Here is an 18,052-nt window from a genome sequence, read left to right as displayed (position 1 = left end):
TAAAATGCTATTAAAATTTTCTGCCTTGCAAGGATTGCATTAATTTCTATCTGAGTGGACATTACATTTTAAAGATCATCACATCAAAAATTAAAAATACATAAAAAATGATGATTGTAGTAAAGTTTATTAGTACCGGGTATACATTTTGTATATGTAACTATGATTATAACACTACTCTTCAATAAAGTATAAAATTATTTTGAAATCAAATAATAAAACACACCACTGGTACAATGTTAAGAAATTTTGCGTGGAGGCAGAAACATGATCACAGCCAAACCTCAGGTTTGATTCACGTAACACAATGTAATGGATACTTTAATATTAAGTTTACATGCTGATTAACATGTGTCGTCTCCAATAAACTCTCAACATTCAAAATGAAAACAGTTCTTTTATGAATAAATATCAAGTAATGAGTAGTTTTTTTAAAATCACATACTAGTATCACAAGTTCAAAACCCTTGATATCATCCTTTTGTGCAGTTAACAACATGCTATCAATTGATTTCAGCAAATATCTGACAATGTACAAACATCAACACTATATCATAAAATGTATCAAGGTCCATTAATTACCCCAGGAATGAAATGTGAAACCTATTTTCATTTCATTTTGCATAAGGAAATTGGCTCAAATTAATAAATTTCTGGTGTAAAAAATTTAAATAATAATTGTATGGTGGTGCTTTTATTTATACAGTATCTTATTTCACTGATATTATCATTGTTCATGATATTAAATTTATAGGTGGTCAATTCATTTGCGTGTCAACAAAAAGCTGAAGATAATTACAAAAAAATGTAAAAAACTTTGTGAATAAAAAACAAAATAAAATCTAACATTTGCATTAAAGTCATGTACTGTATGACAAGAATTTCTCAATTACCAATAATGAAATAAAACATATCATCTCACAAGATTTCACTATCCTTAATAGTTCATAAAATCCCAATGAAGATTATATACTGATACTTGCACCCTTCTACCAATTTACATGCATTAAATGCAATTCTGATAAAAATTTATGATAATACATTGTACAATATTTCATACAATTAATACTGATATATTTGAATACAAATTTTATCAATTCTACAATATGTTTTTTTTTTGCATAAAAACAGAATCAAAAAAAAAAAATACCCACAAAATATATTAATGAAATCATAATGAAGTTCCTATGTAAAAAATTCCACCCAAAAAGGTGGATGATATATATAGTTTGTCTTGGCGGCATGAAGCATCCATATAGATTTAATTTAGGTAGCGATATATGAGATCAGCTGCTAAAGCATCAAGAGGCAATTTCATTGGAGGGAGAGGAATTCATTCTTTCTAGCAAAATACTCCTCAAACCTAATGATTGCATATCTGAAACACAAATTTGAAAAAAAGATTCTTTTAATACATGCTTTTCGAACTGAAATAAAAGACTTCAGGCCCAAGCAGTGGTAAAGAGCTTGCAAGAAGCAAAACATAAAATATAAACAATTAACAAAATTTGCAAATATTAAAGGAATAAAGAATGAAGCTGAATGAAAAAGGATGAATACCAACATCTTCAAAAGAAATGAACTAGAATAAAAACTTTGAAACTTTAATACAAAAAGCTCAATCATTTTTCATCTTAGTTTGACTTTTATAAAAGGAACATACAGTCAAACACAGTTTTAGTGAAGCACCATGGTCTGATTAATTTTAAAAGTAATTATATCGGATAAGTCTATAATGCATTTTAAAGATTAACGGAATGATACCAACTTCACTTAAAGCATGTTCACTGCATTTGTATTCTATTGTAGAGTGGAACAGTAAGAGTGAGATTAAAAATGAGCCTGATTAACTATTGTAAGGCATCAGAAGCTCTTAAAACACCAAATTCATAAATTTATAAGTTTTCTTACCCTAGAAATTAAGTTTTCTTACCCTAGATAGTCAAAGTCTATTGCAGAGTACTTGGCCTGGATGAGTCCCCAAATTGCCCAGAAAAAATGAGCTGCCTACAAACAATCACATTTCTTTTATTTTTACAACTTCTCCAGCCATCTTTGTAGTGCTGTATGAATATTGTCTCAAAATATAAATTTGTTTTTTAAAGGTACATTATTTCACATGTAAACCTGTATAGCTTAAATGCATTTTTATTTTTACCAGATTGATTTAATACAACAGAAACATACAATGTAATAATTTAAAATCATTCAAAGTCTTATTTCAAATGCAAAAAACATTTCTACACAAAATCAATTTCCTTGTTAATATTTATGTCTTTCTTGCATTTCAATTAATAAAGTATATTAATTTTATCTTTATACTGTATCAATTAAAGGTAATAATAGTTTACAGGATAATCTTATTATTAAAAGAAATATTTTAACAGCACACATTTGTCTTGGGACTATCTATATTGACCAAAAAAAATTATAAGCAGGTTAATGAGTATCCCATTGAGAGTAAGCCCCATTACCAGTGCACACTTGTTCACTCCACAGTACATCTTCCACACATCGGCGTCCATCACTTCTGCACCCCCAGTCAGTCTGGACCACTCCTGCAAGTACTCCCGTATCCATGGCAGCTGATAGTCTTGGTCAGGATACAGCGAGTAGTCTGTCACATCCCCTATACCTACACACAGGCAAAGTAGTCACAGTTCAGGGAAAAATATATGGCACATGAAAATTTCAGAATTTAAAGCATGATATGACTTATGGACTTACCGTATATACTCGCCTATAAGTATGGTTCGCCTATAAGTCGGTTGCCTTTTTCCAGCTTTAATTTGAAGATTTTGCTGTTGACTCCCTTATAAGTCGGGTCACTTTTTCAGGACAATTGATGTACAGATACTCTCAGTAGAATACCACATTTTTTCATACATGGTTTGAGTTCTAAAAAAATTTGTCCTTATTTCACCCCATAATTGCTTATAGACTATTTCTATCATGGGTCTATGATGTTAATAACTTTTGATTTTAAATGTTATTATTTTTTATAACACTATTTACAAGTTGGTAATAGCTTCAAAACTACCAAGTATTTAAATAGAGTCCTTTTGAAAATTTGATGATAGTGATTTATTTCCTTACTGACTGATTAGGTTGGTAATTAGCCCCTTAAACTGTGGTGTTGGCTTGTGTTGTTTTAGGTGACATGACCCCTATATCTATTATCACCTTAGGTGTGAAAAACTGACTGCTTGACTTTTCTTTTTATGATCACAGGTTCAATGCATTTATCTGTTGATTATTTAAAAAGAAATATAACTTACTTCTCTCTTGTGAAATTTTTTTACTATGTCTCACCTATAAGTCGGACCCCCACTTTTCACTCAAATTTCTACTCCCAAAAATCCGACTTATAGGCGAGTATATACGGTAAATGTCTATACTTTTAATTCTATTGCTTTTGTTGTGTCGATTATTATTTCTTTGATTGCTCTTAATTACCTGCATATTCACAGAAATGGTTCCCAATATCAAATGGTTGATAATTGTACATGCCGTATTCTTGGTCAATGAAAGTGACTTTCCCTGCATAGAAAAATCAAATTGATATAAAGTCATGATGAAAATTATGTGACATTTAATAAACCTCATATCATGCATGTGATTTCATCAGAAATTACAAATTAAAAAAAAATAATTCCATACCCTCCTCTTTATTATAAATGATATTTTTGAGTAGTAGATCGTTGTGAGAGAAAACAGCTGGGTAGCCTAGGCTTTCTATACATTTTTCAAGTTCCGAGAGTTCTTTCTCCAAATCCTCCTTCTTCAAGATCTTTTCCTTAAATCTTGAATAAATAAACAGAAATATTGTACATGCATACTGCATACATGTGTGCATAGTAACAATATTAGTTACTGTATACAGGGTTATTTTCGCCCCGTGTTAGTTTTGCTCTTCTACACTTGCAAACGGTTTTGCCCAGTCTTGAATTCGCCCAGTTACAGATATGTTTACAGAGATATTATTTGTAACATAGAATTCGCCCAGTCTTAAATCTGCCCTCTGACAACGACGGTGAAAGGGGCGAAAATAAAACGGGGGCGATTATTTCCCTGTATACAGCATAGTTCTATGCTATTGTAAAACCAGGAATTGACAAGAATAGCACCTAGAATATAGGTACATGTATTTACTATAATTTACGTTTCATTCATCTTGGGATTCGAGAAACTGTCTGGCATAATCTTCAACCACTCTCGTAGTTTGTCAAACAAGGCACTTTTTCTGCAGGGAATGTGTCTCAGGTTTACTGTATGAAGTCTCGCCATCTCTTTTGCAATAAGTCTGACAAAATAAAACTAAAACAGTTTAAAATGAAGGGTTTAACATCCAGCTGGTAAATATCTAAGTGTCTGAACATTTAATTCTGACTTTAAATTACAAATCAGATTGAAACAACATTTATCCGACTTTCTTATTTATCTTAATGTAAAATTTGTGGAATACATAACATACTTTACCACTATGGCCAACATTTATTTCATACCTACTTTTATTCATGCATGTTTATAAGTAATGTCATGAGAACCTGAAGAGCATTTCCTTCAAATATTTCTTCCCCACATTAGTCATTTAATGTTTCTTGTTATTGATTTATTATCTATATATATAGCTAAGTTTTGTAGCAAAAGCAAAGTCACGTTGAACTAATTTATGAAAAATTAATTGGGAAATATTTTTGCAAGTTTACAAAACTGGATTACAGTAAGGGGGGTAATCAACTAATATAATAAGAGAAAGTATAATATATTGCATTACTGGTAAATTTTTAAAATGAACTTGATATTCAAGTAAAACTGCCTATTGTTAGCTGTTCCTGGATATTTTCTTCCCATATTCTAATTAATGTACTTTAATTACTAGCTTGGCTAATGTAATATTATCAGTACAATTGGTGGGTTATTTAGACAATATGGACATATAGTTCCCCCCCCCCCCCCCCCCCCCCCCCCCCCAACCACCAGAATCTTACTTCCGAATAGTCTCATCTCTGACTGTTTTCTCATCCAGGGTCACTCCTGGGGCGAATCCATACACAAGCCCATTATCAAAGGTAGCGTAGACAGGGGGACACATCCCTGCCTCAGCCAACTCTGACATATTCTGCTTTTCTGCATTTCTGTCAATAATCAAATCAGTTTTTTCACCATACACCCGAATAAGAACTACATCTTTGGCCTGTGCAAAACTGGCTCCTCGATAACCTCCTACAAGTTTATTGGTTATTCCTTCATCAAAGACCTGCAAGATTAAAATGGTGCATGCATGTAGCTTATTTATAAGGGTTGTATTTACTTTAGTTATTCATTTCTCTTGACCAGCCATGGATGTAAAGCTGTTCCTCTCTTAGGAGAATACTAAATCGTCATCCTTGGTTAGTCAAGACTACATGTGGCATAAACTGCCTTCCTTCCTATGTAATCAGATAACATGGCACTAAAAGGCGAGACTACGTAGACTGTACATAACACTCTACAATATTGACATTAGATATACATATTTAATTAACATATTTCTAAAGTCCACACTCACTAATTGAACTTATATTAGAGTGTTTAATGAGACTGAGAGCATTGAACATGTTGAATGTATTAATTAATTAATTAATTAATTTTAAATGTTTGTACAAAGCAAACAAAGTTGCAAATAGTAGGACCCAGCACATTCTACATGCAACTAGCAAGTGTTAAGTAAATTTCCTAATAAATGAGACACATCAGCACATGGCTAGTTCCAAATTCTTGATTGTAAGATTATCACTGGTGGCACGACCACCGGTGATATATATTGTAAGTGGTTACCTATACCGGCGTCAAGCATAGCGAAGAAATATTTACCTTGAATTTAATGTCACTGCGTTCCCAGTTAGGCTTTGCATGTAAAATAATATCTTTTGCTGTTTCGAAAAGATTTTTATCATCAATATGATATTTAAGATGTGGAATAGACGACATTGTGTATAATATTACACGACTAACCAACTTCAACTTATCGTCTTATGTTCAACTTGGTGGCTGACCTTTGACATACATATTGTACAGACTCCGATCCCGATTAAAAAACCCACCCAAAAACAATCGTTTTTTTCAGCTGTGTGAAGATTACCGGGTATCTTTTTGCATGATATGTTTTGATAAGGATATTTTGCGATGATTTATTTCACAATTCAATAAAATAAAAACCTGCATATGTACATGTCAGGCACGGAGTAGCATCCGGGGGGTGGGGTGGGGGCAATTTTATCATCGATATTTATAGCATAAAGGACATTAAACATCGATATTTATAGAATCAGGGTCCTGATAAAGGTTTAGCGAATATGCTTAAAGAGGTGTTGACAATACCAGGCACGTAGCATCAAGCGGCCAGGGGTGGGAGGGACGGGGGTGGGGATTGGCTGCCCCCTTTTTTGTCGTAGAGCAACACTTACAGGGGAAATATCAGGAACGTATATACTAAGTATTATATTAGTATACACGTCCCTGAGATTATCAAGCCACCCCCCCCCCCCCCCCCAACTTTTTTCAGACCATGTGAACAGCTGAAACAAAAAATAAGAAAGTTAAAGTTGTATCGACATACAAATACAATCATTTTTATTGACACAGGCCAAACATATGCATAAACAGAAGTATTGTTTTATTACACTTCAGTATGAAAGTAAGATATATCACAGTAAAACTTGTTGAATCCCGTTCCGGATGTTGTGCATTCCGGCGTGTAAATTTAATGTATGAGACTAGGAAAAATGTTCTAACAATTAAGCTAGTGCACAGTTTCTGTATGATGTACACTTATTGATAAATGAGTTATTTTCAACACTGACTAAGATTTTTTATTAAAACAGAAGTTAACCTTAACCTTAATTAACTAAAGTTTACTCTACATGTAGGTATATAGAACTTATTTATCAAAAATGTATATCACATTTATTAGACCAGTTCTTGAATATGCTTCTGTAGTATGGGACGGTTGTAAAATGTTTGACATGGAGAGATTAGAAAAAGTTCAATTAAGAGTTGAAAGGATTGTTACTGGTTTTCTACAGAATCTCTCTACACAGAAACTGGCTGGGAACCTCTTGTCAGTCGACGTAATACGGCTAAATTAATAAGCATTTTTAAAATTTATACAAATCATGTACCTGCGTACTTGAGCAACATCATTTCTCCAGTAACAAAAAATGTCTCAATATATCATACAATAAATAGCGAAAATTATATTAATTATTATTGTTCCAATCAGCAGATTAGAACCTTATAAAAAAATCTTTTGCGCCTGACACTAATCGGAAATGGAATTCTCTCAATTTAGAAGTTAGGGAAGCAACGTCTCTCAACATATTCAAGGAAAATATTACTGAAAGTATTCCTCAACCTCCGAAACATTTTTCATTTGGTAAACGCACTATTAATATTTTGCATACCAAATTGAGACACAGAAGTATTTCGAATTATGATCTGTACAGAAAAAACATTATTGAATTACCTAATTGTATTTGTGGTCAAAAGGAGGATGTTTATATACCAAACTGAGACACAGAAGTACTTCGAATTATGATCTGTACAGAAATAACATTATTGAATTACCTAATTGTATTTGTGGTCAAAAGGAGGATCATCGGTTTATCACTTTTTCTTTGTATGCAAGAATTATGTAAATGTTTGAAACAATATATTTGAATTACTTGATCTTAATCAATGCACATTTGCTTCTTTGGGGTAGTGACAATTTGTCTTACAATACAAACTGCTTTATTTTTTTTTTAGCAGTTCAAAACTTTATAAAAGAGTCTGGAAGATTTAATAATGATTTTTTTCTTGTTTTGCTATTTTTATACTGTATATCAACACTGTTTACTATATCTTCACAAATACTTTGTAAATTCATATTTATGAAGTCAATAGGTATAAGTAAAATGTAATTTCACTATAACAATTGTATATATTGTATGTATTATCATTAGGAGAGGAACACGTAAGTTGTAAGAACTTATTTCCAATTCCCTTGTGTAATTTACACAATAAAGTACGTTCAAATCATCATTAATGATTTCTGACGTTTTTGAAAAAAATATAGGATATAAATTTCTTTCAAAAACTGTCCTCAAATGAATATATCTAGAACAACTGAATAAAAAATGAAATTCATCTTCAACTGCTCCTGTGTTACAATATTTACAAAGTCTTTCATGCATTGGTATAGATAAGTGTCTATCTTTTACTATGGCAAGATTAGGTGAACTTACTAGCTTTCTAAACTACTATACACCGATCTCTCTTTTAAATACATCAACATAAGAACACCGTTCAAAATTATCAAAAACAACTTGATGAATTAATTTTTATATGATTAGGTAAAATTTTAATCTTCCCCACATGTTACACTTTCTTTTACTGACATCTCAAATATACCAGTACAAATAATCAGTTTGTGAATCTGTAGATGTTCACCACAGTCGCAAACACTAGAAAAATCAATTGTTTGAAACAGCTGTTGCACGTGTAAGGTAAGACAACAAACACATTTGATTTTTGGCCTTTTTATCATTTTAGCAGTTTTGTGACACTTAAATAATTCACTCTCAAAATCAAAACAAGCCAGTATTGATACATTTTATAACATTGAGACCTGACTTATTTTATAATCGGTGGTTGCCAGAACATACAGATGAGGACGTTTGTATACAAACCAGGGCAAGAATATATTTACCATATTTACAGCTCCGTGTGAGTAGCTTCATTTAGTGATAATATCTTTATCAATGAGTAACTTTGATCTATTATCTATATATTATAATGGACGTTACAGACTTATTATGAAGTGTGTCTTACCTTAATACATTTGCAACATCAAAGACTCCAACTTTCTGAGCTTTCACCACAACAACCGATAACTCATCACACGAAAAACATCGTCAAATGATGCAGTTACAGTTATGTTTCTTTATCAATCAGCACAGCTGTAAAGATCCATCGATTCTCTCTCTCTCTCTCTCTCTCTCTCTCTCTCTCTCTCTCTCTCTCTCTCTCTCTCTCTCTCTCTCTCCACAGTGGCTATTTATTTTATTTGTGCGGTACACAGCTTTTTTGTAAAAGTTCAAGAAGAGAGACCGATAGCTTTAATACTTGAATTGTGTTAATGCACAATACCAGAAGAATAATTTAGAAAACTTGAATATGCTTCTACCCGATTCGATGAATCTATTCATATACGAATTTAATCCCTAAAAATCCTGAGAATAAGGTAAAATTTATTAAATTCAAATATTTTTAGCTAAAATTCTCTATCCCACTTTAACATTCGGATAGAGGTAGGGTTGAAAGGGGTACGATAATAAAAAAAATCATTATTTTTGTTTCGAGTTTCTCATTCCTATATTTGTGACCGGTAAATATATAAAACTGCGTGTCATGTTTTTCAATGTGTGTGATAGGGCGTGGGTGGGATCCGGTGGCGACCAGTTTAGTGTATGTTCTTAGGTACCCAGCGGATAAGTATGTTCACGATTTATATCATTGTTTTGCTTATATGTGTAGGAGTTGTTCACATGCAACGCTTGTCCAATATAAAAATGATTAACGGATAGGAAAACTGACCAGAATTGGAGTAAAAGGAGAAAATTGTGACCAAAGTCCCCTGGGACGAATTGTCACCAAAAATGACCAAATTATTACAAGTACAAAATTATTGACAAGTATCACTGTCCAAAAGACAGATTGATATGTCCGGCAATAAAATGGCGATGTTTTATGTCCACTGTTCTGTATATACACGGCTAGAGAGCCCAGGTTGACATTAACCATAGTGATTATATCGCTCATTATATCGTTACATAGGTGTTTGTAAATACGGCAAGTGGTGTTTGCCAAGGTGTTTTTTCCATCTTCTATTGTGTTTTTACAATATACGGGGATATAGGTAACTTTGTTTTTCTTTGTAAAAGTGTGGTCTTCGAAGGTGTTCGTGTGTGATTTGTTGAACAAGGTAAGCTTTCTTTATTAAAGTTGACAATCAATTAACGCCCTATTACTATTTTTTTACAATTATATTGCATTATGTATGCTGACCCAAAACACGCCAATCGTAGAATAATAAAGAAATATTGAATATGAATATTACCAGCAAACGGAACAATTTATCATGAACTACGTTTGATATTATAAAAGCTCTAAACAAATTGTATTATCATATTCTGACAACTTTTTTTCTAAATAAAGATACAGGACGTAATTTATATGGAAAAGCTGAGTCATGAACACCCTTTGCATCACTTTAACGTTTACATAAGTTCATATATTTTAATGACCTCTAGTACACGTAAATGAAACTTGTTTTGTCATTACAGAGCACTGCTTCACACCCGTAAATCTTCTAAATCGCATTACCCTCCCTTCGTTAGAGAGTCAAGTGAATCAGAATGAGGAGGTCAACGAATTCTAACGCCTCATTTGACGAGGATGTTATGATGAAAGGATACGCTATCTTCACGGGTAAGAACATGTGACAAAGACACGTGAATGGACGTGCAGAATCAATGACCCACTGCGCATCCGGGCGAACGAAATATATTCATATTAGATGGTCAGACTTGTTTATCAATTGTTCTTATTAAATATATAAAGTTCAGTTCTAATGGAAATTGTTTTGCAATTTACGTATTGCAATATCAGTTAATTAAGAAACAAATAGTTGGCTGCACGCAAGCCGCACATCAACCATAGACTGAACGTCAAAGCAACAGGGATACTTAAATTAATTTAACTAAATATATACGATATTCAAAAGCATGGTATCGTAACATTTTAAAACAGATAAAATATAAACAACTGAATATGGTTATTTTAAACGAAAATCGTTTGAGTAACTTTAGTTAAATTAAACGGTACTAAGTGTCCATTTATATCGTACAGTTGTATTTATGAATTAAGATGTAAGAATCATTCTAAAGGATATTATATATCTTGCTTTCTCGATATAATTTAGCTTAGATGTAAAACCTAGTGGACGTGCACATGTTAGTGTTGTTAGAGCCATTTTAACAAGAGCTTGGACTTTGGGTAGCTGTGTCAAACAGTAATGTGACGTAGGCCTGTCTTTTTCATTGCTGGCCACTCAGCCATTGCTCTTTAAATCAACAAGATTTGTCTGGCTTTTGAGCTAAAACTACGCAATCGGTGCATATTTCGCTTGAAATCGCGTCATTTTTAACTTGTTTTGTCGCAAGAAATAGATAGCTACGTCCAACCGAATGTCCAAGGTCTTGTTAAAATGGTTCTACTTGTTCAATACGCGTCAACAGTACTATTTTTTTATCTCTAATATAGTCATAACATCGAACAATTGCCGAGCATCTGCAAAAATTAAATGACTGTCATCAAATAATGGTGGATTTGAGCAATCTTAGAAAACAAATCCAATCGCTACAAAACAAACACGAAAAAAGCACACCATCAGCTGATGCTCCACAAAATCAAGTACAGACCCTGTACACCTTTGCATTTGTTTTGTAGTTGTTCACTAATATACTTGAACTTGAATATATATGACGTAAATCTTGTTATAGACTAACACAACATATTGTACCAATCGGAGTGTTATCTAAAATAGTGAACACACACAGAGAGAGAGAGAGAGAGAGAGAGAGATGGAGAGAGAGAGAGAGAGAGAGAGAGAGAGAGAGAGAGAGAGAGAGAGAGAGAGAGAGAGAGGGGTTGGGTCATCGAATGAGGATCTTTTTCCGGTCCACACGGCTAATCAATACATCTATCCCATCCTGTATCCAATCCCCCCACTCCCAGGGTCAAAACCCTTCTTACTTCGTTTCAAGGCAATGCGATGAACATTAGATGAAATCATTTTCATAACACACGAAAACAATTTGTTTACTGGAATGAAGGCTTTCTAATATGTACCTCAAAAAAGCAATGTTTAGCTCCGATTTCTAAAAGAAGGAAGGGGTAATAATTGATTATGATCGGTGGAATTATGAAGAGAAAATACAAGTCAAACTCTGTCAAATTTATGAATCTCGATATGCTGAAATGAATTATTAATGTTTAAAATATCGTAAGTGCTAGGTTAATCCGAGGAGGTTAAAAGCAAAGTCGGGTTTTATTTCAGACCAATTGGATTTGCAGACAGTGAGAGTAGAGTAACACCGATAGAGGAAGAACCGTGAATATGCGACAATTACCCGCGAGTAATTCTACTGAATTTTTAACTAGACACTTTGTGAAATGATGGCGAAAGAGAAATTGTTACATGAGGATTAAATATTGATATATCACAATTGTGCAGTCAAGAAGACCTCAGCAACCAATACTGCCAATTAAAATGATCGAATTACTTTAAGGGACATCCGATGCCTAAATGTTACAGACTGTACCCGGAAGCTTTCACAAAAACTAGGATAGATTTAGTCTAAACTAATACAAAGACAGAAACAATATTGTTAACAAAACCCACAAGTGCAACCATCGTCGTAAATCATACGTCCACAGCATTACACACTTAATTCAATGAAATGCAACGCACGTTACCCAACACGACACGACAACACGTCCACATTCATTCATAAAATCCTTACTTACATCTTGCCTCCCCCCTGTGAAAGAAACCATGTCATAAATCTACATATATACATGTATAGGCATATCAACGTGCACATCATGCGTAAATAATTGAACAAATACTCTAAACGTTGATTCCTTTCTGTTTTCAAATTAACTTGAAGGCGGCCTAGATATGGCTGGGAACCCTCTGATAACGTTTCCCGCCTTGGAGAAGACACCGGCTTGGTCATCCGACAATCTCTTCCGACTTCTTCTGTACATGACAGACATCGCCGAATTAATTCTAAAGCGGAAGTCAATGGCGTTTTTGGCAGACTTTCACAGAGGTTACAGCGAAGAGAAAATGGCTCTGTTAGTACAAGCTTTGCAGTCCCTTGAGGTATTCACTGTCAATATTGGTAAAGAGATTCTTTATGAGTAATCACTGTATCATTATAACTAGAGGAGGCCTTCTGTAATAAAAAGTCAATCGTCTATTGTTCTATTAGTTAGAGAAGAAAGGCACCGTTGCTGTTCTGTATGTCTTGAAACCTAAATCAAGAGGCAAAAGCCATGCACTGAAGAAACTTCTTGGTATCAAGCAAAAACGAGATCAAGTTTCTTTTGCGAGCCAATTCAAAGTAAGCAGTTGATATTCCTATTCTTTATCCCATATACTTATGTAGTAAATGTTAAATAAGAACAATGATCGTTAATTCAGAAAAAAATCTAGTTCGTTCCAATCCATGTTAAGTCGACTTAATCTTTTATATTGTAAGTAATACCGGCACTATACAAGTGTTCGTTTTATTTAACTGCAGTTTATTTTGATAAAAGTAATGCATGTATTTCAAAGAACTATCTTAAAAGTCACTGATTCTTTTTATTCCGTTGCAGTCTATTTTGCTAAAGTCTATCACTGCTCTGCATACCCAGATTGAACCCTCCCAACTGACCAGAGACTTTGGAGGGACGATTGCTTACGACCAGCACTCGTGGATGTATTTCTTTAAGGTTAAAACACAGCAGTGACGTCTTTCCTCTGTTCTTACAGCTTAACATTTCACAATCGTTAGTCTGATAATATTAATGAGCTCATTACCAGTCTGACATTACAATTAACACCAGACTGTTATATTACCGATGTCCTTTGATTAAAATGGAACCTTCATAAGTAAATCAGTGCATCAGTCGTTAGAATTACAAATAAAAGGCAATGTTTTATATAAGATATATGCCAAAACACGTAGGTACTATGCAAGAAATATGAAACGTTTTCTGTCTAATGGGCCTCAAGTCATCTTATATTTTTTGATCAGAACACTATTTGGCATAATATCATATCAAATACATATTCTTTCGCAAATAGCTTTTTTTCCCTAAATAAACATGCTATGGTTAAGTCGCTATTTTTTCAGCACTGAAGATTTTTGTTTCTCTTTTCCAGAAAATTCTTCCGACAGTGGCGCTATCCGAAGAAACATTGGAGCGATCGGCAGATATCCGAGATAAAACCTTACTTCTAGAGGACTATGAAACCAATGGACACACTTCTAAAGAACTCAGGAGGCACAAGAAGGATATATACCAGCGTTATCGAAATCTCCAAGGGTGGGTGCATGAAAATTGTAATCAGAATGAGATGTTTCAAAATTTAATTGAATCATCGTTTAAAAGACATTACATAAATAAAGACGTTGATGGAGTTGCAAAAACATAGTGTTTTATTGAAACTTGTATCTTTTTAGAGAAAGCAATATCAAAACTTCGATTCAGAAATGCAAACAGGCGTTGCACTTATTGGACGAACGCTCCGAAAACGACCCGCTGGGCAATCTTCATCCCATTCTTATAATGGAAGTCACTACGCATGTGCGGACAATGTATAACCAGCTTTTGCAACTTCAGAAGGAGTTGGACGAAATATGGAAGGAATTAAACTGTTTCCTAGACAAGGAAATAGACATCAAAACTAGACGAGAAGAAGCAGAGCTAGTAAGTCTAACGACTAGTAAGTCTAACGACTAGGGAGTTTTGAAACGTATTTAGTTTATGGCATTTGGTTATATCTTTGACTATGTTAATATGTTTTTGCATAGCTTTGTGTGGATATCTCGGAACGCTTTTGGCCGATACTTAGTCAACATCCAACCCTTGCGTCATGTTTAAAGCAAGCTGAGATGTACAGGACTCATTTTGCAACAACACTGTATGACCCTGCCACGGTAACGCCCCTTTTAATAAACAAACCAATCATTCCATCAATATTTGGAGTATCAAAACACAGTCTATTATCATAGAAAATACATCAACAAGTAGCAAAACATCAAAACACATGCACATGTATAAAGCCATCTGGATGTACTTTTTGCTTACAGCAAATGATGTCAACTGCCACACAGATTCTACAGCATCTCCGGTTTGTCCAGAATGAAAGTAGTGAACACTCATCTAACGTGAAGGCGGTTGTCAAAAGACTTACCAACACTATTCGTCCATTTACTCATCAGCTTAATTCGATTAATCAGATTTACACATCCATTCATGTGTTCTTTTTCATCTATGAGAAGGTATGCAAAAATTCCTCGTCCCTTTAGATTTTATACTAATTGTCCTTGCAATTGTATATGTTATGTTTTGCATTTGATATGTTATAATAAGTAGATGTACTTAGCCTAGTAGTTTTTCTAACAGCCTCTTGACAATTTGTAGTCTCTGACTTGGTACAAACGGTCCCTGAACTTTATTCCAAATTCATTATGTAACCTCGCTATGGAAACAAACCCGGACGAAGTATCATTTCTCTCGGCTCCGCCTGACTGGAAGTACAGCGTCCGGACCTTCCTCAAAAAGCATCCAGCGCCTAAAGAGGACCCCATCGCCATATTAGATAAAAATGCTCCCAGAGAAATAGACATTGCAACAAAAACAAGAGGAAGGAAGCTTGCGAATAGGTAATTTATAAATTTCGATTCCATACTGACAAAGTAATATTCTTTTGCTGCAGTTTCAATTAGATTCAAAACACATTCAAATAAATTTCATTTTAGACTTCGTGTCCTCATTTCGATCATGCAAGATACATATTTAGATGTCAGTTGCATTAAGGCAATTCATGCGTGGAAACAGGAGGATTCTTTTGAAGAAAACATACATTTACACGAAGCAGAGCAATTCGAGGCCGAAATCAACCCCGTTCTCTTAAGTCCTTTCAAGAGACAAAGACCCTCTAGACTACGGCGAAGAATATGCAGATCCCGGAGCAACCATCAGAAGAACCAAACCAAGTCTTCATTCCGGATTGGATGCGATGGAAAAATACGACATGTTCGAAATGAGTCTTCTGATACCGATGCACTCGGTTTCTCTTCTGAAAGTGGAAGCGTTGGAAAAGGTGATGATCCAGGGAACTTTTTGAATGGCGCAAACTCCTGGCAGCAACATAATAAAAACAACAACCCATTCTCAAACCGAGTACGCAGCTTTAAGAGTACGTCATCGATCCAGTCGTCTGGCAATTGGTCGATGAAAACGGACAGTGCCGTTGATTTCATTTATAAAATCACGTCATCTAGGGCTTTGACCAGTGAAAAGAAATTGCAGTTCGTCTCCGACGTTCTCCTTGCTATGGACAATGGCGAAGATGAGGACAACGATGAAGATGAAGGAATTACGAACTTCAATGATGATTACCGTGATGTATTATTTGTTAATCCACATCGAAATGGGACACCAGCAGAAACGATTTCAGAACTCACTGGCCGACTTTGCAAGTCTTTGGACAATATTCTGGATGACGATATTCGGCAGGACCAAAGAAGTCTCAATTCATACCAGCAAACGAAGTCTTTGAGCAATATCCATTCTGCTGATTCTGAAGTTAAGCTGTGGGAGAAAATCGAAAGTCGGTCAGCGTCCATGAAAAGCGTGCATCTGGACGATCGAGAAGATTCCTCCAAGTCGGACGAATCCGGAGAAGAAGTTGACGATTCTGCCCCATTGGAGGTTTTGCAGAGAAACAAACCTATGAGACAAAATATCAGACGAAAGCGGTACATGTAAATCAATGTGGTTTTTGCAAGATTAATAGAGTAATCTAAATGTCAATTTATCATCAACTGGTTATACATTTTTGTGACTATGATTTTTGTAGACGTAACACTACGGACAATTTCGACACAAGTGAGTTGGAGAACGATTTCTTAACACGAAATAACAGTGAGCGAATTGCTATGACTCACAACATGATTGAATCGACGAGGAAGGTATGTTCATTATAAATTCATTTCATATCCGAAAAGTCAGTTTAACGAAAGCATTTATAAATGTTAATCATTATATTTTGATTATTGTTAGGAGACTTATTGAATGTTTTAAGAGCATGTCTACATTTGTGATAATTGGGAAGATTATGTAAAATTTAATAAGGTTTGTATTCTTGTAATAATTTTGAAAAACAGTGAACACATTGTGCATGTTTGCAGTAAAAAATTACCAAGTAATGAACTAAAAAAATCCCTAAAAATATTTTAATGGACGTCTTCATCACCTTCGTTCTTTCAAACCACTTTAAGCCAAAAACAGGAAACTTGACTGGATTGGAAAGTTACACAGTAGCACGAACGCCTTTACTGTTGTAATAAATGAAGCATCAAAGGAAAATAATGCTTTCCAGTGTTTATTTTGAAACAGTGAAACACATTTTTCTACATGACAGTATGTTGGGATTCATTGTAGAACCTCGAGAAAGTACAGGAAATCAGAAATGGGATCTCGTCTTCTCCCGACTTTAGGACTTTTCTCCCGGATACATCCTTAGGAGTAGGATTAAAGTCAGACTCCACTATAGACAGTTGTCTGCTTGCCATCGATCCCAAATCGTCCGGGGGAGGATTTTATATCGGCGACGAAAACACAAGAAGCAAGCAATATGACGTTTAGTTATATTTGTTTATTGCATTATTTCATTACTTTCAAATCTTTTTGTAGTTATACTATAGAACTGTATTAAAGCACAAAGGCACTAGATAATATTTAAAACGGCAGCACTGGAAAGGCTAAATGAATTGGTTTTGATATGGTTTGGGTAATTTTTACTTTTGGGAATCGTTATAATTTCATTAATTTGTGATATTAAAATATACTGAAGAGAAGTGATAATTATCATACCGAACTCAAAAATTCCAGTTTAAATTTCTCCTATGTGACCAATTCCGCCTACCAATCATGAAAGCAAGCATCCAAACATTTTTATTGATGCCATCTTTGATAAATATTATTGGCTAAAAACCTAGCACTCGAGCAACTTTCCAAATGAAATGTAGAAACTTTTTTGTAAGATTGTTCAATTTTGTCTCTTTGTGTAAAATTTTATGGTAGAGAGGTTTAAACGTTTATAGTTTTACTGATTTTTTACGAATTAAAATAATATATACTTTTTTGGTTGTTATTTACTGCGTTCAAGATGAACTATTTGAAT

The 18,052-nt window shown here is 34.1% G+C and overlaps 2 protein-coding genes across 2 annotated transcripts; one reads left to right on the top strand and one right to left on the bottom strand.

The window, feature by feature from the left end:
- Nucleotides 1–108: 108 nt before the first annotated feature.
- Nucleotides 109–6,063, bottom strand: LOC128162920 (ethanolamine kinase 1-like). Its single transcript, XM_052826342.1, has 8 exons — nucleotides 5,857–6,063; nucleotides 4,992–5,260; nucleotides 4,163–4,303; nucleotides 3,661–3,803; nucleotides 3,457–3,540; nucleotides 2,475–2,635; nucleotides 1,934–2,007; nucleotides 109–1,378 (listed from the first exon to the last, which is right to left on the bottom strand). Exons 1-8 carry the CDS (start codon nucleotides 5,971–5,973, stop codon nucleotides 1,315–1,317), a joined length of 1,053 nt encoding a protein of 350 aa, XP_052682302.1. The 5' UTR covers nucleotides 5,974–6,063; the 3' UTR covers nucleotides 109–1,314.
- Nucleotides 6,064–9,862: 3,799 nt separating this feature from the next.
- On the top strand, nucleotides 9,863–18,011 carry LOC128161642 (uncharacterized). The gene is made up of 13 exons (XM_052824966.1): nucleotides 9,863–10,006; nucleotides 10,368–10,512; nucleotides 12,756–12,973; nucleotides 13,083–13,214; nucleotides 13,471–13,587; nucleotides 14,021–14,184; nucleotides 14,322–14,568; nucleotides 14,673–14,798; nucleotides 14,952–15,143; nucleotides 15,286–15,527; nucleotides 15,624–16,625; nucleotides 16,727–16,838; nucleotides 17,311–18,011. The coding sequence occupies exons 2-13, from the start codon at nucleotides 10,440–10,442 to the stop codon at nucleotides 17,512–17,514; spliced, it is 2,829 nt and encodes a 942-aa protein (XP_052680926.1). The 5' UTR covers nucleotides 9,863–10,006; nucleotides 10,368–10,439; the 3' UTR covers nucleotides 17,515–18,011.
- The last annotated feature ends 41 nt before the right edge of the window (nucleotides 18,012–18,052 follow it).

This window comes from Crassostrea angulata, chromosome 1 (genome assembly GCF_025612915.1).
Source record: "Crassostrea angulata isolate pt1a10 chromosome 1, ASM2561291v2, whole genome shotgun sequence".
NCBI classification, from domain to species: domain Eukaryota; kingdom Metazoa; phylum Mollusca; class Bivalvia; order Ostreida; family Ostreidae; genus Magallana; species Magallana angulata.
This window is presented reverse-complemented; position numbering and strand designations above follow the sequence as displayed.

Coding starts and splice junctions, on each gene's coding strand:
- LOC128162920 (XM_052826342.1), bottom strand. CDS start 5,973: ATGTCGTCTATTCCACATCTTAAATATCATATTGATGATAAAAATCTT. Junction 5,261..5,856: donor GCAGTGACATTAAATTCAAG/GTAAATATTTCT, acceptor TTAATCTTGCAG/GTCTTTGATGAAGGAATAAC. Junction 3,804..4,162: donor AATCCCAAGATGAATGAAAC/GTAAATTATAGT, acceptor TATTTATTCAAG/ATTTAAGGAAAAGATCTTGA.
- LOC128161642 (XM_052824966.1), top strand. CDS start 10,440: ATGAGGAGGTCAACGAATTCTAACGCCTCATTTGACGAGGATGTTATG. Junction 14,569..14,672: donor GACGAGAAGAAGCAGAGCTA/GTAAGTCTAACG, acceptor GTTTTTGCATAG/CTTTGTGTGGATATCTCGGA. Junction 16,839..17,310: donor TGATTGAATCGACGAGGAAG/GTATGTTCATTA, acceptor GATTCATTGTAG/AACCTCGAGAAAGTACAGGA.